This window comes from Brienomyrus brachyistius, chromosome 19, assembly GCF_023856365.1.
Source record: "Brienomyrus brachyistius isolate T26 chromosome 19, BBRACH_0.4, whole genome shotgun sequence".
Taxonomy (NCBI): Eukaryota; Metazoa; Chordata; class Actinopteri; order Osteoglossiformes; family Mormyridae; genus Brienomyrus; species Brienomyrus brachyistius.
Window position 1 is genome coordinate 10,781,489 of NC_064551.1, and position 25,357 is coordinate 10,806,845.

General features: G+C 43.6%; 1 protein-coding gene across 1 annotated transcript in view; it reads left to right on the forward strand.

Moving 5' to 3' along the window:
• Positions 1-25,357, forward strand: part of kif26bb (kinesin family member 26Bb) — a 100,568-nt gene that overhangs the window by 48,720 nt on the left and 26,491 nt on the right. The window contains exons 4-5 of the mRNA XM_048986600.1: positions 881-1,044; positions 16,523-16,706. Coding sequence (XP_048842557.1) covers positions 881-1,044; positions 16,523-16,706 — 348 coding nt within the window. The remainder of the gene's footprint in view (positions 1-880; positions 1,045-16,522; positions 16,707-25,357) is intronic.

Here is a 25,357-nt window from a genome sequence, read left to right on the forward strand (position 1 = left end):
AAGCTTTGTCTCAGTTCTCATGTCATGTTCTCTGTTTAATTTGTTCAGAAAGACTGTAGCTTACCCAGACAAACAGAGAGGTTTTTCTGAGCCTGTCTTCCTGACCTTACCGCTGCTGTCACTGACTTCCAGGACGTCCCCGGGAGATCTGGCAGCTGCAAGTGTCTCCTGAACTGATCCCTTATTTGGTCTCTGCAAAACAGATTTACGTAGGGCACCGGGATTTTGACACTTCCAAAAATACCTACGCTAACAAAACTTTAAAAATTAAACCCAGTGAAGTATTTACGTATGTTATATATTTTAGGGTCACGGGGAGGACAAACCAACTGCATTCAGAGCTTACCAGCCCATTAATTCCTTTAGTTTATTCATTTTTCATAACTGTTTTCCCCAAGGCTGTGAGGACGGTTTACACCTAGTTGCCCTCCTTACTCCCTCCTATCGCTGAGAGTGCCCACACCACCTCCCCACTGGCACTGCCCACTTTCATTTGTTATTATTTATCTATTTATTTATTGTCAGTCAACTGATACTATATTTGTACCAACCTTCATGCTGCTGTATTATTTATGGTTGGTTGCCCACCCCTCCCCCCCTTATCACTTGCTGTTTGCATGTCACATTGTGGTTTTGGGTGAGCGTTAGCTCATGCTGCTGTATCCATGTATATGGATGATATGACAATAGAGCCTTGACATGACTTGATGTTTAGCAGCATGGTGATCAGGAGAATTGCTTACTTTTTAGCCCCGATGGGCTCCTTGTAGACCCTGTGCATTGGACAAATTAACTCTGGCACTAACTCATTCTTAAAGGAGTCACGCTTAAAGGAATCATCCCGACCATGACTGACTTGACTGCGGTGCCTCACCTGCAGGTTTCCCAGCTGCTTCCGGATGGAGGCCGCGAGGGGGTGACAGAAGCGATGAACTGCTGCAACGCAGACCGACCATCAGCCTACAGCTACCCAGCCCCACATACCCCACTGGTCACCACAGCGCCCTCTAGTGGCACCTCTGCAGCTGCCTCCTTTTTTGTCAGGTCAGCCAAAGAATCTTCTGTTCAGTTATTGAATAAATGTCCTCTAGTTTGTGTTTTAAAGTAAGAATCTGAATTATTCCATCTGGGAGCATTAGCCGCGTATGTCAGTTATTGACATGAATAGTTGAATAGCTGTCCTATGTAGAGTAAAGCAATCATTTGATGGACATGTAATTGCCCTGAAAACTGATAAACATCGATGTTCCAGTATAGTGATTCTGTGCAACTCCACAATATTTGCATCACTTTGATGGGGTAGCATGTGTCAGACATGTCTTAGGTCATACATCGTGATTCCCCCTCTCCAGAAACACTGGCAGTTTACAGAATAGCGTCATTTTCTCCTAGGGACTAGTAGGAAAAACAAACCTCACCTTTCCACATTGCACTCATTAGATTATGCATCCAACTGTTGCATGTTTTAATGGGGAGTCAAGTCATCTGGTACCTTTCACTCCAGAAGCATCCAGTGTTAAAGGGTAGAAGGTGTACAGTGAGACAGGCAACACTAACACTGCGTGCCTCATACCTTGTCACTGCTGAGGCAGTGAGGCAGCAGGCATAAAGGTAATAATTAAATAAAATAAAGGTGGCATAAAGGTAATAATGAAATATTACAGCTTATTACTTGTGAAATCTAGAATAATCAGTAATAATATGGCATTACCTTTAAGCGATGTTCAAGTTTTCATTATAGAACAGAAGTTAATTTTGTCGTCTTAAAGATTTTTTAAGGTCTTTGTTGTCTTAAAGATGTTTTATAGTCTTGTTTACAGTTTTAACGGTTATTGCTTATGGCAGTGTTCCTCTTTGTACAGGACGCTAAGGTTATAAGGTCACAGTGTGTCTGGAGCGGGTGTCTGGGTCACACTGAAGGGCCCCTAACGACCTGTCATGGGTCAGAGTTGTTTATTAACCCCCCATCCTCACCGTGACCTCGGAAGCCCTCACGCAGATCCGGTTACTGCAGCGTCGTACCACACACAAGCAAAAGGCGAGAAGTTGGCCATGATTCACGAGGTTTTACCTGTTATTCATGGAGAAGGAAGCAACTGACAAAGCAGCAAATAAAGAAAGACAACTGACCTAAGAACGATCTAATGGAAAACGCCAATTCAGCTGGTCAGCAAAAACACTCAGACACACAGAAAATAATTGATGTCAGCTTAGATAAAATTTACCAGAATGATTTCTAGTGTTTACACTTAACTTCTATTTGCATGGTGATATTAATGCATCCTCTGTACAGTTAATCGGCGATTATCCCGAGATGAACAAAGAAGTTCAAGGATTAACTTAGTTCTGGGTTAGTTTCACACATATAGCTGGGAATATTAAATTGGAATCGAAGCTGCAGAATTTGCTCTGTTCTTGGGTTTTATTCTGTCCAATTTAAGACATTCCGGCTTTTGATAAGACACTCAAGAACTCTGCCTATCGCCGAATCAGCACTGATTCACTTTAATCATTTTTAAAATAGTCACTTTCTTTGCTTGTCCCTCAGCAAAATGGAAGATTCCTGAGCAGATTCCTTATGCGATGAAAAAAGCTGCCTTACTTTAAAAAGAGGGAGGATAAATTCTCCTAGGACCGTATTTTATTCCCCTGTAAAAAGGAGACATGAACCACCTTGACAAAGATGAATGCAGTTGTGCTCCCTTGTGGAAAGGCTGATGTACCTGGATGTTGATGATAGAGTAAGGTTGTTTCCTCTCATTTGTCACATGAGAATATGACGATTCCGCTTGAAATCACTGGTTTTTAGTTTAAGGATGTCCTTAATAGCATAGCAGCAGGGCTATTTCAGTGTACAGGTCATGATCATGCATTTGTCTGCATCAAATGATTAAAGAACATGCAGCAAAAGTGAGCGTCTGCCATTTTATACGAGGAACCGCGATAAACCAGCAAAGGACGGACGTTACAGCGTTAATGACCGGACTGGGGAAAGATACTTAAATGCAGAGGACTAATGACAGCAACAAGAAACAGCTGGGGACACGGGGATTGTACACGAGGTAACGAGGGGGCGTGGCACACGGGAGGATTGGACGAGCAGGGCATGACAGATTAGCAAGCATGATCACAAAGTTTTAAAAAATATATAAATATATATTCCCTGCCTCATAGGCTCCGGACCCCCTGCGACCCAGTAGGATAAGCGATTTGGAAAATGGATGGATGGATGGATGGATATAAATGTATGCATACAGTGGCAATTCATTTTGCCAGTAAAGAACTCCAGACATACAGCATCTATGATTGATTTACAGAAATGTGCAAATCAGATACAAAGTCCATAAGGCACCTTATTCAGCATATGAGATGTGCGCAGAATTTCCCCCCAAGTAGATGTGGACATGTATTCTTGAGGGCCTTTCAACAAGTGTCCATCAGCTGGAGTTGAAGCCAGGGACAGTGCAGTGTACAGATTTATGGCCGCCATCTTTCCCTGCACTGTGTTTGCCTCGCTCCGAGGTGTAAAGCAGTAAATTCCCCATGAGGGGTCGAGACAGGGACACGTCCCGTGAGCCGAAATGCGACGCACCCGCTTCCTGTGACCTCCTGCTCACACACCTGGTCCGCATTCCTGCCTCGCCCGTGGTTGCCTGCCTCCTCGGACACTCTCTTGCTCAGACATCTCCTGGGGAGATTTATGAGGACAGCAATTTGCTTTCTGAAAGCCCCCCCCCACGTTTATGATGGTGCTGTCCAGATTTTATTATCTGCTCAGCTTAAGCTGAAGCACATCTCCCATGTTCTTTCACAGCTCCATTTCTCGACTGAGCTGCTCTTTCCCTAATGTTCCCTCCTTATTTCCTATAGCGTTCCCTAGTGTTCCCGCCTTATTCCCTGTAGTGTTCCCACCTTATTCCCTATAGCGTTCCCTAGTATTCCCTCCTTATTCCCTATAGCGTTCCCTAAGGTTCCCTCCTTATTCCCTATAGCGTTCCCTAGTGTTCCCACCTTATTCCCAGTAGTGTTCCCACCTTATTCCCTATATCATTCCCTAGTGTTCCCTCCTTATTTCCTATAGCGTTCCCTAGTGTTCCCGCCTTATTCCCTGTAGTGTTCCCACCTTATTCCCTATAGCGTTCCCTAGTGTTCCCTCCTTATTCCCTATAGCGTTCCCTAGTGTTCCCTCATTATTCCCTATAGCGTTCCCTAGTGTTCCCTCCTTATTTCCTATAGCGTTCCCTAGTGTTCCCGCCTTATTCCCTGTAGTGTTCCCACCTTATTCCCTATAGCGTTCCCTAGTGTTCCCTCCTTATTCCCTATAGCGTTCCCTAGTGTTCCCTCATTATTCCCTATAGCGTTCCCTAGTGTTCCCTCCTTATTTCCTATAGCGTTCCCTAGTGTTCCCGCCTTATTCCCTGTAGTGTTCCCACCTTATTCCCTATAGCGTTCCCTAGTGTTCCCTCCTTATTCCCTATAGCGTTCCCTAGTGTTCCCTCATTATTCCCTATAGCGTTCCCTAGTGTTCCCTCCTTATTCCCTATAGCGTTCCCTAGTGTTCCCTCATTATTCCCTATAGCGTTCCCTAGTGTTCTCACCTTATTCCCTGTAGTGTTCCCTCCTTATTCCGTATGGTGTTCTCTAGTGTTCCCTCATTATTCCCTATAGCGTTCCCTAGTGTTCCCTCCTTATTCCCTATAGCGTTCCCTAGTGTTCTCACCTTATTCCCTGTAGTGTTCCCTCCTTATTCCGTATGGAGTTCTCTAGTGTCTCCTCTTTATTTCACGTTGGGGGGGTCATGAAAGGCTTTGTCGTCGTCCCTGCTCCACAGCGCGTATGCACCCTGGCCTTTTCCCTCACTCCGTCCCGTGAACTGTCATTCTGAGCCTTGTTCTCTGTCATTACACAAGAAAAAGCACTTTCTCTTTAGTGGTCAGATGAAAAGGGCCTTGTCGAGTAGCACTTGGTCAAACAGCAGTCATGACTGGGCAGGTTGAACGCGACCAGAAAGGTAGGCTTTTGGATGTTATACTTTCTCTGGATTAATTAAGCAGACCCTTGAATGCAAGGCAGATGCCGTACTTAACCGCGACATGTAATCAAGCATGCTGGTTTAATAAACACGGGATTCATTAAAAACATAAACTATATAACACTAACATTTTATTTAATTACATATGTGTGTATATCTGCTGATCTATGGCTGTTGCCTCCTGCCCATAACTTGCCTTCCAACTTGTTAGCAAGATGGCTGCCTGTGTCCAGCCTACTACTGTGGAAACAAGCCTGTTGCAAATTAGGTTGTAGAAATATTGCCTGACATCCTTTCTCTTCATTTTTTAAATATTCCTGTCAAGCTTTAATTATGAAAAATCCTGTTGCTGTTGGATTCACATCAGCCATTTAGATAACTATTATGAACATTAATACTGATTAAATTTTGAAATTTATTTTAGCACATGTCAGTTTAACTAAAATTACTTTATAAGATAGTGTAAACAATTATCTTTCTGGTTCCTGCCACTTCTAAAGCACATTCTATTATTCATGGCTGTCACTCCGTGAGACAGAGATATCACACGCCTTTGGAGATTTACTGTTTTTTCAGCCTGACTCCCTCTGTATCATATATTTCCCACTCACTTTCTCCCTAATTGCACGGATTTGACTTAAACCCATACTTTCGGATGACATCGATTCTGCAAACACTGAGCTTTTCAGCTGCATCCCGGTTTGGCGGGCAATAGGCAGCCTATGCAAATGATGTTATTTGTTACGCTTATGTGAATGAAAGAATGAAATACTGCAGAAATATTACCCGTGAGCTACCATACATTATTTATATCATAATTATAGAGAAATTATTGATGTGCAATGTTTTTCATATTGGTACGTATTGGGTAATATGTAAGTGTTGGCCAAAATTCATGAAATGTTAATGTTAGTGCCCTAGAAAATGATATAATTGTGGTTCAGTCAGCTGCTGGAGGTGTTAGTTCCTGGGCACCTGCTCAGCATTGTGTGGCCTGTAATGAGCTGATCCCCCCAATCACTGGTACTGATATCAGCCAGGAGCCTGCAGGGCCTTTAAAGGGTCACAGACACGTCTCTGCACGACCCTCTCCAGTCGCCACCCCATCAGCGCCCCCCACTCCTCCCTGACAGCCCTCCCCCCCATGGCCATTACTGCCTCTCAGCGGCTGAATGGGCACAAACCGGAGTATGTGTGAGAATCTGGGGGGGGGGTGGGGTGTCTCACCACCAACGTGCGAAAAGCATAGGAGCAGAAGGGACCCGGGGCACTAAGAGGGGCAGGACCCCGCGGGAGGAGTGAAACGCTCCCTGTTTTCCGTGTTTTTATCACATGTCTGGGCGTCCGTAGCCCCCGGTGCCAGCGTGAAGTACTCTCTGTATAGTTCATGGACTGGGCTGGCTCATGTTTTATCTAGCACAGGGACTGCTCTCCCACTTTTTCAGGCGTGGGGAGGATGGAGGGAGTGACCCTGTGTGTGTATGTGTGTGTGTGTGGGGGGGGGGGGGGTGGGGGGCTTATGAATATAATGAGATGGATGGATTTGGGCACCCAGGCAGGAACTGCAGTCATGTAGCTTGTTAGCTGAGCCTCAGTAGCTTCACCCTGCATGTTATATCAGCTGTTATAAGCCTGTCTTGGATAATGTGAAATCCAATCTACAAAATTCCCCCCCTCACTCCCAACTCCATCCAGGCTCCCACAATCCTTCCCTTTTCTTGCACTCCCCCAAAAATGGCACTGCAACTATACCAACCTCCCTCCTGATCGCGGGCACACATGAAACACCCCACTGTGGGATCAGCAGTGTGACCCAGGGTGCATGTTTCGGGAGGGGGGTGTTCACTAGCTGTGTCCATGCTTGGAATATTGCATTGCAAGAAAAGAGCGAGACTGATTTATTCCACAAATATTTCCCCCAGGGTGTGGATGGGGGTGGATGGAGGGGAGGCACAGGAGGGAGGGGGCCAGCTGCCAGCTGCACCACTGGAATTTCACTGGGCCCAGGAGAAGAGCGCGGGCAACAGCTGGAGCAGCCTTTGAGGATGCGATTCTACCCTGTAATCTATCACTGGCTCCAGGAGACAATCTAACGTGGCGCTGCGGTGTGCTTTATTCACACCGGCGGCAAGGGGCGGAGCCAGAGACAGAGCTCAGCGGCCGCAGTGAGCTTAATCACGCACGCAGCGGGAGGTGCCATCGCCCAGGCTCACTCGCATCACTGCAGAGAGCAAATGACTTCAAAAGCACCCATATGAAACGCGTGTGACATTATACCCGTCGGCTCCAGTGCCATTGGGTATAACAGGGGGGTGGTTTCTCACAGGTTTGAGGGCGGGGCTTGTGTAGGTGGGCTCCGGATAGTGCATTTGCACTGGATCCAGCACATGTGAGATATGCGGTGACACTAAATGCCTCAGGAGCAGGATGTCTAACTATCATCAGCCCCCTTAGAGTTCAGTTGCCATCCTCTGTTATGAAAAACATAAGCTTGGGCTGGAATCCACTGCACTGACGTGGTGTGGGTGGCACTGTTGCCCTTAGGTCCTGAGGTGGGAGCTCTAATCCTGCCCCGGCCTCTGCTGATGAAGCGTGCATGTCCTCCCTCTGTTGTAATCTTCCTCCTGCTCTCCAAAATCATGCAGTGAGGTGAAATGGTAGCCCTACCTTGCCCATGGTGTGGCACTGGCATCCAGTCCAGGCTCTTCCCTGGCCTCTTGCCCTACACTTCAGGCTTGCTATGACCCTCTGCTGGATGAGAAGTCAGGCAAAATGAAAAGACTTAACTGGCGGAAAAAAACGTTAATCAAAAACACGCAATATCCTTGCTTTAGACCTGAATACCAGATATAAATTGCATACACTCATTGTCCAGATAGGGTCATGGAAATTCACAGCCAGTCCTACTTAGGATATAAGATTGGCTATATTCCAGACATGCAACAATACATCTCATTATGATAATTAAAATTATATGAGACTTAGAGATCATGTGACCACATTTTCTCAGTGGCGATTCCAAGCAAATAGCATAGCGAAAATGTTTTTGATTTGTACAATTAATTACCGCCAGGTTTCTAAAGGTTGAGCTGGAGAAATGAGTCAATGCATCCTACTGTCCAGCTGCCCCAAGAGAGTCATTTGCCGAATAGGAATTGAGACGAAAGTGTGTTTTGCGGTGGGTTACAGAGTCACAGAGATTCGCTTACTCTCTAATACTAAGGGGTGGCACTCTAAATTAAAAGCAATTAGCTTATGAGCTTATTTGGCATGTTCACAGAAAGTGTGATTCAGGCAATGAGAGAAGCAATCAATAATTCCCTAAATATAACTTCATTCCCTTCATGGCCTGTCACTCAGACGCATTACAAAGAACAAATGCTGCAGTGTGATTTCCTTGCATTAAGTTTATTCGATGCTGTCAGAGTTAATGCACATAGTTTCCCTACAAAAGTGAAAAAGAAGCTGAAGCAGTTTTAAGCTTTAGTCAACATTAACGGTAATGCAATGAGACGGAGCCCGGTATACCTACATCCTAAAAAGGAGTTCAGTAACGTCCATTCTGGCAGGGTGACAGGATGCAAACAGTGGTGCACTTATGAATGTTCAGTGCAAGTGCGGAAGGTCAGTCTTGTCATAAGTCTCGGTGTGGGAAAGCCGTGAGCCTTGTCATTAGTGCATTCCTGCTGTTTGGCACCACTTAACAGTGTTCCAGTACAAGAGCTGCACTGTAAAACATCAGAGTGCGCATGGAAAGAAACAGACTATGCCTTGACGAATCACGCCTGGCTTTTCCTGTGAGACAATCCACACGCTCTACTTCCAAGCGGCAGAACTGCTGATCTTTCGCTGTCCCCCCGGCAAATGTGCCACAAATTTCGTCTCTGCAGATCATGAAAGGGCTGCTGTTGTGACTTCCCCTTTCCTTCAAACGAGTTCCTGCATACACTGAGTGCAAGTTTCTGTAGAAAATTAAATGAGCATTTTGTGTTTCATTTCTTGGCAGGTAGGAACACGGTCTCGCAGAATCCCTGGTGATTATTTTACTTTTATTTTCATAGCACTCAAGGTCATAAATATTCAGAGTACAGAACAAAATTTAGATTGGATATGATGTGGTAATGTCAGAGAGAGATATTGTTTAGAAAATCATTGGTTATGCAACAGAATAGTGAAATGGTGGGTGGCATTCAGGTGCAGTGCTTAGAACTGTTGCCTCACATATCTGGAATTGAGTTGCTGTCATGTGTCACATTCACATGCCCTCCCTGTGTTGTCGTGGGCTTTCTTCAGTTTTCCCCCATAGTCCAAAACACATATTAAGGTGAGCTGGAGTTACCAAATTGTCCTAGTGATGGGTTGGTGTCCCACCCTGGATTGTTCCTTGCCTTGTATCAGTAGCCTCTGGACCCCTGCAAGTGACAAGTAGGTATAGAAAATGGATGCCCGATAAATTGGCGAGAATATCACTTTATACAACTTTTTTCTTGCTTTAATTACCAGTTGTATTCTTTTAGTAATTTTACATAATTTCAAATTGGTATGTTTACAAATGAAATATCTGTCGTCCTTTACACATTGACCTGAAAAACAATGAGAGATACTTTAATTAACATAAATTGGCAGTATTTTTGGGGTGGCTAATTATTTTGCCTGATCCCTAACATGTTGGCTTTAAATGTCATTACAGGGTCCCCTTATCCCAGGTTAAGGTGAAGGGAAAATGAGTTTCACTGCTGCCTGATGCATTGTGGGAATAACAGAAGGTGTCTTTCCGCCACCAGGATCATGATGTCCCACATACTCCCCAGTTACTCCTGGGGCCAGTACTACGAAGCGGGGTTACTGGCTTATTGGGGTAACTTGTTGGATTCAAGGCAGTCTGGGCAAAATGTACAGTAAGTGAATGGATATGTAGTCCATTTAAACTGTGGTACCTTAAATCCAACAAGTTACCCCGATAAGCCAGTAACTGGGCTTCGTAGAACAGGCCACTGGTCTTCTGCTGTGGCCTTATCTTGATTATGCTATTACAGTAGAGTAGGCAGGTTTGCCAGTAATTAATTAATCAGAAGCTCTCATTTACCTGCAGCCCTCATTAATAAATTTTAGTGGATGTTGAGTCACATACTCCGGCTGTATCCCTCTTACTTTTCACTGATCTCATACCGGACACGTAAGCTCAGTAAGTACCACACAATGAAAATTTCTTATAAGCTGTAGTGGGGTGGCATGGTGATGCACTGGTTAGCCCTCCTGCCTCTTGCTTCTGGGACGAGGGTTTGAGTCTCTGCCACGCTCCATGTGTGTGGAGTTTGCATGTTCTCCCCATGTTGTTGTAGGGTTTCCTTCAGGTACTCCGGTTCCCCCCACACAGTCCTGAAACATGCCCTGGCTCATTGGAGTTACCAAACAGCCCACAGATCTGCCTGTGTGAGTGACTGGTGTGTGAGTGTGCCCTGTGATGTGTTGGTGCCCCATCCTGGGTTTGTTCCTGGCCTGGTGCCCATAAGCTCTGGATCCCCTATGATCCTAAATAGGATAAGTGGTTATGGAAGATGGATATAAGCTGAAGTGCACTAGTTTATTCAATGCTCACCACAGAGGGAGCTTGACATGCTCTACATACATCATGTCATGTCCTTCACACTCCCAGCCTAATGTGTCTGTGTCCCTGTCGTCAGGCTCCCCTCCTTATAGACTGTAGTGTTAATGGGACAGGCCTGAGCTTCAGCAGTCACAGGTCTGTAGCAATTAATCATCATCCCCTGACAGGCAAAAGGCGCAGCTCATGAAGTGCTGCTGAATCTCATCGGGCTGCTCGCCCATTTATGGCTAAAAGAGGGTCAGCTGGGAGCTCTGCTACAGAGAGAGGGGATGTATATTTATATGTGTGCCATGGTGTGCAAGGTTTGGGGAAATGTTTTAATGACTACATCTTTTTATGATCATAGCAATGTTCTTAGTTTTTCCTACAATATTTTATGCACAAACTCGAATCAGCCCCATGTTGTCATGCGTGGTGGTCGTTTATATTAAGCGTTATATTTGTCGTAGTTCTAAAAGACTGAACGTTTTTGTAGGAGCCAAACTGGCAGATACATCTTTTATATGAGGGCAGTTCAGACCATTCAGGCTTTCTTTGACGTGCTCCAGTGTGAGCCAAGCTCATGGCCTCCATCAGCTGCTAATGACTGAAAATGCTGCACATCCACAGCCGATCAGAGGTGGCAGGATGAGCGGCGGAGGGTCTGTAGGCCTCCAGTGGTGATGAGGCTCCGTCAGCCAGCCTGCTGAACATCTCCATGGGAGGCACGGCTTGTGTTCCTGGGGGCTGAGCAGGGCAGGGGCAGGACAGGCAAGGCAGGCGATGGGCTGGGGCCCCCGAGCTGGTGCATGGAGTGGCAAGTTTGCTCTATTTGTGTGTTGTGTTTTTTATAGTAAAATTAAAATTAAGAAATTGTGTTTATTAAATTGTCTTTGTTGATATTATAAATTTAGACTTCACGCTAAAATAATGTACATAAATGTTACCTTGTCAGGCGGGGTGTGTTGGAGGGCCCCATGATTTTTTTGCCTGGGGCCCCCAGAGTCCCTAGAAACGCCTCTGTCTGGGGGGTGCGTCTGGTGTTTCTGGGAGTTCTGCTCTGTCACAGTATGACCCGGGGACCTCCGTCAGGTGGCCACCTGTGTCTAGCTAACAAGGTTCTGGGTGTCGGGCTTTCAGTGTCTCTTCCTATTGGATGCCCCCCCACTGCGACTACGTGCGATGCTTCAGTGTCAGTCAGGATCCACCTGTTTCTCCGTGACGTCCGGCTGTCTTCCTGTGATTTGGGAATGCATCCAACTTGGGAAAACTTTGGCAAGGGAAGTTCAGCAAAGGGAATCGAGTTTGATAACTGCTAAGTTAGCAAAACTGTGAAAACCTCTAGCAAAACTTTGAAGAAATAAATGCAATATTTCTTAAATATAATAATATTTTTCAATCTAAGCCTTTAAAATGACATAAATTACCATAACTCTCTGACTTCATTAACAAACTTCATAACGATAATGCTTTTTGACTGTTTAAAAGAAGCGGTTGAGCGTTATATGTAATATAGCATTAGTGAGTGTTTTTCACCATACTGTGTAAGCCGGAGCTGGGTAAATAACATGCCTGTCATTTGGTCCATACTTTTGGCCTTAATAAATGTGCAGCAGTTCTGACCATAGTCAGTCGGGCCAAGCCACCGCAAACACAGCATGAATGTCCTGCATGACTTATTAGGTAACTGTCAGACAGCCTCAGGCATTTCGAGTGATGATTGGCAGCAGTGATGGATAATGCTATTATGATGCTGCGGAGCCGTAATAAAGACTCATGTTGCTGAGACAGTTTCAGATGGACGCAATGACTGATATGGCGGTTGGGATACGAAGGGAAGAGAGAACTGTAAGAACATGGTGACAGTCTTTATACTGTAGGTGTTGACATTGAAAAGAAAAATCCAGCCTCCCATGTTATATAGTACCAGTCAAAAGAGTGGACAGATGTGCTTTTAATGCATTCGTCTCTATTTTGGCTATGTTATCCATCCTACGGTAAAAGGCAACAAAGTAATACATATCAAATATTGCTACAACCAAGAGAAGTGTTCACCGTCAAAAATTATTCTCAAATTTTAGACTCTCCAGTCCCTTTTGCTTCAGTAACAGCACTGCAGACCAGTTTCCAGATGTAGCCACCTGGCATCCTTCTCCAACAGCCCTGAAGGAATTTCCACAAGTTCTGGGCAAAGGTTGCTCTTACTCTTCGATCCAACTCATCCCAAAGCAGCTCTATAGCGTTTAGTTCGGGGGATTGTGGGGGTCAGGTCGTCTGTCACAACACTCCATCTCTTTCTTAATTCACAAGATAATACAATAGTTACATAATCTCGAGGTGTGCTTTGGGCCATTATCCTTTTTAAAAATAATTTTTTGTAAATATCTCCAAATGCTATTTTTTGTCAACTGCTAATTTTAACACGAGGAAGATACTTCTTCTTCATTTATCTATTAAAAATATCTGTGGAATTATGAACCATTCTGATACAGATGTTATCGGGACAGAAGATTAATCTCGAAATATCGAACAGTTTGTTCTCCTTGGGCAAAATAAATATGCCAGAAATGTGAATTGTTTTTTTTTTTTTTTTGTTCCTGTGGAGAGAAATTAATTACATCACACTCTGGCCTCTTCTATGAGCTGATGTTTCTGGACGGGATCCCAGCCGAATGACCACCTTCGGTTAAGGTGGCACTGGACTCTTGCAGAATTTAGTTACATGTCCTTGAGACGTTCAAGGTCCACAGGAGTGTTTGCTAAGGTCTGCCTCCTGGGCCAAAGGGACGTCCCAGTGGCAGCTTTCAGTACCTGTTCTTTTTTTGTCTATTGTCTCCTGCACCTGAAAGAATCCATGGTGTCTTGTCATAGAGAGGAGTGCTTTCTCCCTCACAGAATGGTCACCTTAAAGAGAAGGTTAATAAAGACCGGAAACTGGAAAGAGAGATGGAAAAAAATGAAAGAAGTGGAGGGGAAAGGGAGGACAAGCACTGTGTGCTCTGCATTCCATCAGCGTCCCGGCCTTCGCTTCCTCTGCTCACTGGTGTCTGTCCCTCGCCCGTTCTTTGATCTCCGCACGTGGCCCTGTCACCGCTGTGCCCAACTCTTCTTCCCGCAGTGCAGTAATCCGGCTCCTGGGTGGGGGTTGGCAGGCCAGTCGCCCAGGTATGGCTGACGCAATTCTGCACAACAGCTACCTGTTGAGGGTTGTTGCCATCTTTTCAGAAGCGGGAAGGAAGGGACGTAACAGCTCATGGAAGGATGAAAAAATGTCTGGGGTCTTTGGATTCATGATTCAGCTCAAGAGCATCTCCAGATTCAGCCTTTGGAGATCGGATGTTTGTGACATAAGGGTAAACTACATGTCTCTAACAGGAGTAGGCGATACTTAGGAGAGAGCTGCTGTCTGTTCCTTGGAAAGCACTTGGTCTACTTTTGACAGTCATGGCATTCAGACATTTTATGTGTTTCCTGGGTATACAAGCCTGGCTGTTTTCCTTTTTTGAAATGGAGAAACAGGCTGAGAGTATTGTTACAGTACTGCAGTCTTACTAATATCTATATAAGAAGATAAAGACGTGAAACGTATTATAACGATGCTTAGCATTTAATATAGTTTACCTTTTGTTTGCTTCACCGTAATGCCAATGGTGAGGTGCAGTAATAGTGCTTTGCAGGGACAGATGCATTTACATACTGAGGGAGATTTTAATAAGAATTAGCAGCTTGTGGGTGGAGCTTATTTGAGCATTAAGGGACACGTGACATGTCCTCAGAAAAATCACTAAAAGTGAAAACTCTTTGGTTAGGGTGAAACCCAGGAGGACTCCTTTTTAAATGTGTGAAAGACACCCTAGTTCCCAGAAATGAATGAATGCCACCATAATTACCGTGTTTTGCATTTCACACAGCTTCCTGGGGCTCTGGAAGCTTTTTTAGGTGGTTTCCTGCAAACCCTGCTACCTCTACAGGGATGGATGCATTAAACCTTTTCTTCTATGGAAATCAGAGCATCTCGGTTCTTCTTTGAAAAGCCTAAATAGCTTGCTTTGATTTAGAGGTTATTTGAATATCAAAAAAATCTTTATAACTAGATTTATTAAACAACATTCATAATTCTGTGAGTTGGACTTTATCATTTATACCATTTATCATTGTTTTGCTGGGTCATAAGGGTGGCACTTGTGAATTGAACACAGGTGCTTGGGATATAACAATTTAGACTTATAACAGCATATAAATCTTTTTCAATCTGGATTGGCCTTCTCCAAAAATGTCAGAATTAGCGAATAATGCAATTTCAGTCTGACTGCATTTTCTGTAAGTAGATTTTTATTCCCAGAAGTTGCTCACTGGGTATTTGATCAGCCTAGATATGGTCTTAAAAATGCAGGCAGGAGAAAACACACCCTTCCCTTTAAGTAATGGGCTCCCTGGGGAGCGAGTGATAGATGTTTGGAGGGTTTTGAAGTGCTGTTAAAATCTGACTTGCTTCTCTTGCAAGCCAAGACAAAATGCAGAGTTCTGTGTTTTATTTAATTGTGTGGCATTTTTCTTCAGTCCATCATGGTGTTTATTTAAATTTTACACCATGGTTTTCTGCTCAGTGTTATACTAATTTGTTGTGACAGAAGGTAGTTTTTAGTCTACTTGATTATTAAGGACTCTGCTCACTGGCTGTTTGTTTTTACTTTGGCTCCTCCTGGTGTCCTGGAGGCCTCGTAATCCCTGATTATTGCATCCCTGGGGTAGTTGAAGTGTTTTGTTGTTGAGGAAGAGATGACACTGGAATTGTGTTCTGTGGAGCATTTAAATCTACTGGACCCCATACATTACAGTGGCTTGTAAAATTAATCTCATTGGAGGAACTCAAACAGTTAGGCTTTTTTGCTTTATGTTGAAGCTATTAGAGGTCACGTCCAACAAATACCTGAATAGTCATGTCTGTTGGCCCTTGAGCGAGAATCTTTATATATATAAGCAGGGTATCTTTATAATGCAGTACAAAGCATTCTTAATGCTTATACTTACCATTATAATGCATTGTAAAGATATCTATAGTGCATTATAATGCATAATAAACATGGCTATAATATGTTGTCTTTTATATATAGCCATGTTTATAATGCCTTATGAATGAATTGCTATTTGTTATGAATATGTTTAGAAATGACTAAAAACATGGCCTTAAATAAAGCATTACCCGAAGAATTATTGTACAGTACTTTATTGTACTAAATGTTTTCATATTGTGCTTTAATACACAATGTTTAAAATGCAGCATTATCTGCAAAGTAACTAAACTGCTTCATATAGTAATTAAAGGCATGTTTCATTATGGTAGGACAGAGTAGCCTAAACTTTCTAAGCGATTGGCAATATTCAATCAACGCCCACATTGTTTAACATCCTGTTTTACAGAACGTCACGTGGACGTTACATGGGGGATATCTGTATATGCAAATCTGTAGAGCAGCAGAACAGGAGCCTTAGGGGGGTGTGCGGCACTCCTCTGGGGGGCCACAAACATTGAATTCCACATGAAAACCAACACAGACCCAACACATCAATGTCATTTTAAACCCTGGACATGTTATCCTGCTCTGAAGGGACTCCATGGCTTTCAGTGTAACTTGTGGTGAGACAAATAGGTATTAAGTATCAAGGGTGCAAGATGCTTCTTGGCATGAGGTTATGTGTAAGAGTTTCAGTATATAAGACATTTATAATGTTTCGGTGAGTATGAGCCACAAATGGTCCATATCAGTTAACCTTTGATTAATGTTACAGGTTCCCTGAAGAGGAAATGCCTTTTTAAGCAAACAGCTTTAAAAGCTGACTGGTGCATAAAGAAAGCGCTGCTATTTGTCTCGATTGGAAAGCTGTCTCTTCTTCTTGGACAGAGCGGCCCAGAAGCTGAACCTCTCCTCCAAGAAGAAGAAGCCACGGCCCGCGCCACCGCCGATGTGTGACCCGCCTCCTTTCCCCACCAACTTCAGTGGAGTCCTGCAAACATTACCACCACCTGCTCCACCCTGCCTGCTCCGCGCCGTCAGCAAGGTTAAAGACACCCCCGGACTGGGCAAGGTGTGTCACCGTGTCTGTCCCCCTCACCTTACTCAGAAGTGACCAGGACCACTTTCCTTACCCAGAACTGACCAGGGCCACTTTCCTTACCCAGAACTGACCAGGGCCACTTTCCTTACCCAGAACTGACCAGGACCACTTTCCTTACCCAGAACTGACCAGGACCACTTTCCTTACCCAGAACTGACCAGGGCCACTTTCCTTACCCAGAACTGACCAGGGCCACTTTCCTTACCCAGAACTGACCAGGACCACTTTCCTTACCCAGAACTGACCAGGACCACTTTCCTTACCCAGAACTGACCAGGGCCACTTTCCTTACCCAGAACTGACCAGGTCCACTTTCCTTACCCAGAACTGACCAGGACCACTTTCCTTACCCAGAACTAACCAGGGCCACTTTCCTTACCCAGAACTGACCAGGACCACTTTCCTTACCCAGAACTGACCAGGGCCACTTTCCTTACCCAGAAGTGACCAGGACCACTTTCCTTATTCAGAAGTGACCAGGGCCAGTTTTCTTACCCAGAACTGACCAAGGCCACTTTCCTTACCCAGAACTGACCAGGACCACTTTCCTTACCCAGAACTGACCAGGACCACTTTCCTTACCCAGAACTGACCAGGTCCACTTTCATTACCCAGAACTGACCAGGGCCACTTTCCTCACCCAGAACTGACCAGGGCCACTTTCCTTATCCAGAACTGACCAGGGCCACTTTCCTTTTTGAGCAATTTGGTGTTTTTTTCTGCTTACGGATCTCTGTGACAGTACAATAGCTCAGTAGGTCGCACTATTGCATTCCACTTCCTAGATTTGCAGCTTGAATCCTGCCTATGCATATGAGTTTCCTCCAGTAACGTGCAGTTAGGCTATTCACTTATTGCCCATAGTGTGAGTGTGCCTTGCCACCCTGGTGCTTCCCAGCCTCGTACCCTGTGCTGCTTGGGATGGGGTCCCTGACTAGGATAAGTGGCTGATGGATGGATGAGGCGGGAAGGTTAGTAATTGGTTGTTCAGGTTGTTTCCATCTCATTCAAGGCCTCATAGGAATCATAATGCCTGCTTTTCTTTCTATTCCATTCTCAGTCATCTGAAATCTCCTTCAAATAATACCTGTTTATTTGCCTTTTCTTTATGCTGGAGTATACAGTATGGGTATGTAAAGGTTTTCACAGTGTCGGAGTGACCATGAGGAACCGAGAAACAGGTGGTCACCTTGTCCACCAGCGTGTCTGAAGCAGCGCCGATAGGGTACCCTGGGTCAAAGGGCAGTGCAGATCTCAGAATTCAAAATGCCTTTTGTCATTTTGCAATATGTGCATTATTACCAGCAGTGTGGACTGTGTGTATGTGTGTGCGTCTGTGTGTGTGTGTGTGTGTGTGTGTGCGCGTGCAGCTTATGTTAATATTACATTGTGGGGACCAAATGTCCCCCAATTTTCAGGTCCCCACAAACATCTGTGAATGCAATCAAAAAGCGAAAAACTCCAAAAGTCTTGTATTTTGTTTTGTCATTTATGGTTAAGGTTACGGCTTGGCAGGGGTTGAGGTCATCATTCTGGGAGTAGAGTTTTACCCATAGAAATGAATGGATAGTCCCCACAAAGATATAATTACAAACCTGTTTGTGTGTGTGCGTGTGTGTGCATGTGTGTGTGTGTGTGCAACAGAAGAATGGAATAAAGTTGCGAAAAAGTTTATGCATGGCCCTGGATCTTGCTAAATCACAAAAGAAGCATGGTGTTTATGTTCCCACTCATGACAAATAGGCTATGAAGCAACTAAGGAAATGTTTGCGTCCCCCTGAGTGGTTTCAGTAAATGTCAAGCCGTACTTCAGGCTACTTAAGCACGTTAAACGGTGAGCCCTGATACAGCTGCCCTTTCTAATCCCCTGTCCTCTGTGCCTCTTCGATCAGTCTCTGGATGGGTAGCTGGATGGACACAATCACACATGAGGAAGGAATTAGAGCTAATGCCCAAACGGTTAGGTGAACCCAGTAGGAGGTAATGCTGATGGGAAGAGGTGAACCGTCTGCAGAGGTGGGGGGGGCAGCTAAACCCTGGCAAGACGCCATTGCGGCAGGCTTAAACCCCCACGCGAGCTGTGACATCCGTCCCCCCCCCCCCCCCCCTGCGAAATCTGCAGTACGTTCTCTGGCTGTTTCTTCTCTTTGACAAATGATCCTGCCTCGCTACATCGCCCTGCTGGCTCACCCCTCCCCGACTGCCGCCTGTCATGGGCGTCCGTTTTTCCGCTCTCTTTCAAACATTCGGTATTCGGTGACTGAGGAAACAAACGATGATTCTCCCTGGCAGTAGATCGGGCCTCATTAGGTGAGATCTAGTATGTTGCCCACCATATGCCCACCAGTTAATGAATGTACATCTACCAGTAGGCACCATGTCTTCCGTATACTTGCATGAACAATGGCCCTTTCAGTGTTTCCACCTTTAAGGGATCAGAAACGATTAGATTCGAAGCCGTACTCCGTCACTGGGAATCAGGCACTGTTTGGGGAACCTGCCGCATTGCAGGTCAGAGATACCTGAACCACTAGGGGATGTCTTACCCCACACTGCTCCTTGCAGGGTTTCTCCCCTTTGGTTTTTGCAAGGCATCATGTATTAATGGTTTGTGGCCCTTGATTGAGCTGGGTATTTGGAATGAACTATGGACTATGGACTAAACCGTAGTAAATCTTGTAGTAATTTTCTATTTTTTCTTTTTAAACCAAATTAAACCAAAAAGTGTCTGTTTCTCAATATGTTTGATTTGCCAATTTAATTTATATACAAAAATGATATTCTGTGTAATACCTTTATGTAGTACCAAGCAGGACCCTTTTTCTGTTGAACTCTTTCAAGGGAAGATGGCTTCTGCATTCAGAGGAACCTCTCTGCATGCCACTGCTGTACTGGTCTGTTATTTTTGCACTTGTGACCTTTCGTTTGTATTCACCAAACTGTCTATTCTCTTCTGAGCTCTGTAATTAGCGAGTTGTTTTTGGCAAGAGGACTTTGCCCCATTCTTCGTAAACTCTACACACTACGGTGTGTGAAAATCCCAGGAGGGAGGCTGAGATGCTGGAACCACCATGTCTGGCACCAACAGTCACACTTAGATCACACATTTTAGCTGTTGTAATGCTCAGCTGCACTGTAGCTGAACCTCCTCTCCCCATTGTAGATGTATTACATTCAAAGGTGCTGACATGTAGACTTTAAACATCTAAAGTTTCCCAATCCAGTCATTTGGGACTCACATACAGTCCACGGTTTCGCTCCCTCCCAGCTCCCCACCGGCCTCTGTACCAGGAGCTGGAGAGGAAGCAAAAATATGTGCTGTCTGGCAGGGAGCTCAGAGGGAGCAAAAATGTGGACCGACTGTGGGTCCCAGAGGAGAAATTTGGGAAACACTGATCTAAAGAATTAATCCTGATCTTAACTAATCTAAACAAAACTAGTTTGGTAATGATATACTGTTTTAAAGTTAATGCCAGGATTTATTCTCAGGTGGTTCCATTAGACCATTTCATTACCGTTCACTGACTCTGTTCCGATATGATTAATGAATAATTGTTTCAGTTCAGTTGCACTGGGACCTTAGTGAAGCTCTCATTTGCCTCTGTCATATTCCTACTGGCTCATTCCTAAACCATCCCTAACCTCCCCTCCTCTCCCTTGAAGCCTGATTTACACGCCCTAGGAGTTGGCAAATCTCCACTAGCGACACTGCACTGGGAACAATTGCCCTCCAAACCAAATCAATTTTTAATATCTCTTATTTCTAATAAGTCAAAGCTATAAGAGAACTGCGGCACCATACAATCTTGCGATACAGGAATTCAATATTTCATTCCTCTTTTGTTAGAAATGTCAGATGTATTTTGAGTTGGAAAGTCTTAATTATCTGAGAATTATTAACTGAATAATACGAAAACCACAGGAACTGTAATCTGTTGTTTTATGGTGCAATTTTTTGAAGTTATATTTTATAATAACAATTGTCATATTTTATTCATTATTCACATAGGTGGATGTTTCAGCTCCAGAAAGGAAAAAATCCAGACCAGGATTTTGTTTCTACCAACCACAAAGAGTGACAGTAACAGAGTACTCAACTGGTTGGTTGAAGCAAAATTTTGGTCTGGATTTTTACTTTCTGCATCTGAAATTTCCACCTCTGATTATATATAGTATATTAAAGCATTCCAAGTAAAATGCTTAATTAAAAAAATTGATAAAATTGTTTGAGAATGTAGGTAGTTTGTAGGGCAGTGAATTGTGTCTGAGGACAGCTGCGACCACACCGAGCAGACCTGGTCTGTTTCGCGCTGCCCTATGGCCATGGAGCAGACTGGGTTCAGCAGATCTTTGCCAAGATGCGACTCTTCAGATTCTACCCTCTGACTCCAGTGTCTTCCAGCTGCCAGTCCCCTGTGATCCGTTTTTTGAGACCTGGAACGTTTACAGTTCATCTCAAGGTAACTTCTGAGTAATGGGCTCCTCTGAGTCCCAGGGGTGTCCCGTGTAATTAGGTTTTGCCGTAATTAGGCAGACGGCGCTTGGAAAGCCACACAGTGTTGTGCTTTTCTTTTTTGGCTGGTAAAACCCTACGTAGGTCAGGAAATCACTGAGAGCAGCTGGCAGATTTAAGGTGATCACATCAGGTGCCCTAATCTGAAAGTGGGGCTCAGTCTGGGATGATTTGGGAAAAATGGCTCTTAGGAAGAGGGACATTAACTTAGCTGCAGGTAAAGTATAATCTGAAAGCATTACTTATTTTTACTGTCTGGATGCACCTACTGACAATCATTTACTATTCAACATGACCCTTAATGACCCCAAGCACACCTTGAGATTATGTAAGTGCTGCATTATCTTGCGAACAAGGAAAGAGATGGAATGCTGTGACAGATGACCAGCCCCCCACAATCCCCCAACCTAAACCCTATAGAGCTCTTTGGGATGAGGTGGATTGACGAATAAGAGCAAAGGTGGGCAACTTGTGCCCAGAACTTGTGGAAACTTCTTCAGAGCTGTTTGAGAAGCATTCCAGGTGGATACATTTGAAAGCCAGGTGAAAGAGTCTGCAATACTGTCATCGAAGCAAAAGGGGACAATTTTGAAGAGTCAAACATTTGACTGGCACTGTGTGTGTGTGTATGTGTGTATAGATATAGATAGATAGATAGATAGATAGATAGATAGATAGATAGATAGATAGATAGAGATATACACGTCCTACCTGTCATATCCGCCTGGCCCCCCGTCTCCTCCCTAATGTGGCCCTGATGAGCTACAGCTGTTGCTTGTTACCCCTGGTTAGTCTTTGTATTTAAGTATCTGTTTGTCTCATCAGCCCCAGTCTGGTCATTGACGTCGCTGGTCCTGTCTGCCTGTGTCCTTCCCCATTCTAGCCTTCAGATTTTGACCCTTTGCATTCTTGTTTGTTTCCCTGCTCCCATTCAGTTCAATAAACTCCTTTGGTTCGCCAAACACTGGCCTTTGAGTCCTTCACCTCGCACGCATGACATATGAAGGCTCTAAATATCTCATCTCGTGGAAGAGTATCCATAGAGTTGAAATTCACATCAAGTTCACAGAGTTGAAGACAACTCTTTGAATGCAGTGCTACACTCTCTACAGTGTTTGGTGATTTCAAAATGTTTCCAGTCATCATGACTACATTTAATTACCCCCCCTTAGTTAGTCTGGATACTTGAACCTGAGCTTTGCCTGGACATGCAGGTAAAAGCTATTATGCAAAGGTTATTATTATGAAATGTAAACACTCCGGACTGTTTCTATCAACTACACGTCCATTTGTGGTTTCCTGCTCATATCCAACAAAAATAAACAAGGACCCCACTGTATCACAAGAATGTTTGCAATATATCTGCTCTTGACAGTTGGGGAAATTTAAGTTCCAGGATGAGCTTATTGCGGGAAGACCTCCACTCTCACACAATTCAAACAAATTTAGAAGTGCCAGGATAAAGGCATTTTCCTTATCACATTTCCACTTTAGCTTAGGAGAGAAGTTACTAAAGTTATTAGCTAATGCCTTTAAACACTGGCCTTTTTTACCGACATTGTAAAACTTTCCTCTTTTGAATAAGTTCCAGTTCAATTATATTTTCAATTGTGCCCATACCTTCAGAGTTACTGTGAGAAAAAAATCAGGCTTTATGCTTCGAACTTAGAACACCTACACGATGCCGGAATTAAAGTCTTCATTCATTTCTTCTTCTTTATGTAACTTTTTCAGAGAAGCTTTCCGTGTCACCCACAGGGGCTCCATTTTCAATAGTTTTTAACCCCCCCAGCCCTGAATTCCATACCTGGGTAGAAATGCCCGCCACAGGGCGAAACATTCCCCGTAAAAACAAGAAACCTAAATTTGAGGACTTAATAATGTAATGCATTGTTGCATCCTTATGCAAATAAGCAACAGTGACAAACAGTAAAAGTAACCTGCGGACTAACACTGATTTGTCCAGAGTGTCTTTCTAAATCATCTTGTATGACAAATAAATAATGACATTGTGGGACAACTGTGCCAAACCCTGGGAAAGGTTTGCTGAGTGGATATCAGCCTCCAGGTCAGCAAAACCCAAGGATAGATAGTGCTCTGATGACAGTAGCTGTAAATGGAGATGATGAATTGGGATAGTGAAACTATGGACCTGAAGCAGGGAGAGAGCACAGGGACATGTTGTTGAAAGGTATGTGATAGTATTTGTCATATGAAATTGAATAATTAAGTGCTCATAAATATAACTGGATAGGTAGTCAACTGAACCTCTAGAAATAACTGAGATTACTTTTCATGTTAGACTATATGATAAAATGTTAATATTTTACGATGCAAGTAGCTTAATCTATGCCTCATCAGGAATCCAGATAGACTTGATGGTACCAAACTATAATAACAAAATCTTAATTTGTTTAGTGTGTATCTAGTGGATGTTCCCAAAAGCCTAACATTGAATATGGACAATAAATAATATAAAAGTTTTCAGTCAGATACTTTTACTCTGAAATCCATAACTCTTTTGTTTGCACTTTACAAAAAGGAACAAATACTTAGTAATAGCTCAGTTACTGCTGAAGTACAAATTATGAACAAATTATGAACAAACTTTAGTCGCTACTTGAGACAAAAGGTGCATCACAGTTCATTAATGGTGGGCAAACATTCCCTTGTGTTATTCATTACTAGTTCCTCCAGTAGTTCCTTCAGTAGTTCCTTAGTAGTTCCTTAGTAGTTCCTTCAGTAGTTCCTTCAGTAGTTCATAAAGGTTTACACGATTAACAGATATAGTAACAAATATAGTTACTGCTTGTGATGAAAGATGCATTATGATTAATTCACGATGAACAAATATGAAATCAGTATTTCACTTCTGTTATTCATCACTTGTTACTTCTGTAGTTCCTTCATTAGTTTCTTCAGTAGTTCGCAAAAGTTAACAGAATTCCATATAGTAACAAATATAGTAACTGCCTCAAATAAAACATGCATTACGATTCATTAATGATTAATTAACATGAGATCAGTATGCAACTATGATTTAGTTTGTGGTAAATTAATACATTAGTAATAGTATGCTATGTGATTTGTGCTGCCTCAAGTAAAGTGTTACCAATCTCTCTTTATACCTCTGTCTTGCCTCTCCCTTCCCAGCTAACATAGTTGTCTGAATCTTAAAACATGCATTGTTTTAAGCACAAAACCCCTAGTCTAAAACCATATTTATTACTTAAAATGTTAAATAGCTGTTCTATTCAGTATTTGCTTATAAGCTCAGGAATGGTTTACCTTATTTTTTTCTCATCTGTGTCTTGTGTAAAAAAACATTCTTGAAGGAAACCTAATGCACAAATGGACAGTTCTGAATGATGTGGCCATTCATTTGGGGAAGCTGCAGTCCTTCATTGCAAACAGATGGCGAGAGTGACGCAGACACAGGCAAATTTACTTTTAAAAGGGAGCACGGCTACACAAATATATCAGTAGGCAGCTCTGTCAGAAGTGATATCTGTGGGGACTGATTTAGTGTAGCTTGGGGTCACAGGAAGCTTGGGCTGCTTAGCCTTTCAGGAAGATGCCATCTGTATCCTGTCTAGTGAGGGGGCATCTTTCAGCGCAGCTATTACCCAGAATTCCACATCAAGAATCCTTCTGTCATATGGAGAGATGCCACATTAGTACATTTCCTATTGTCCTGGAACTGCAACAGCAGGTAAACATAGTAGCAAACAGAGGACTTTAAATTCTACCTTTTCTTTTCGGGGACATTGTAAAGGGTTCGAATAAATAGCTTTTTTATCAAAACACAGGCAGCATCTTCCAAATGTACTGCTGCCATGAAGTACGCAATATCACAGATCTGCTGTCTTTAAAGTAATGCAGCAGATTTTAACAGAGAAAATATAAAAATAGTTATAAATCTAGTCTGCCAGGTATATGGATGAATGTGTCAAAGCTGCCCATCTGTAGGTGAGGCTGGAGAAGCAGGTGTGATAAAAAGACAGATCAATACATGGTGCGAATGACGGCTGGTGGTTGGGTGCTGGAAGATAAAGAGCTGTGCCGTGGATGAGAGTGACAGAGATAGGCTTTAATGTCCAGGCAGTGT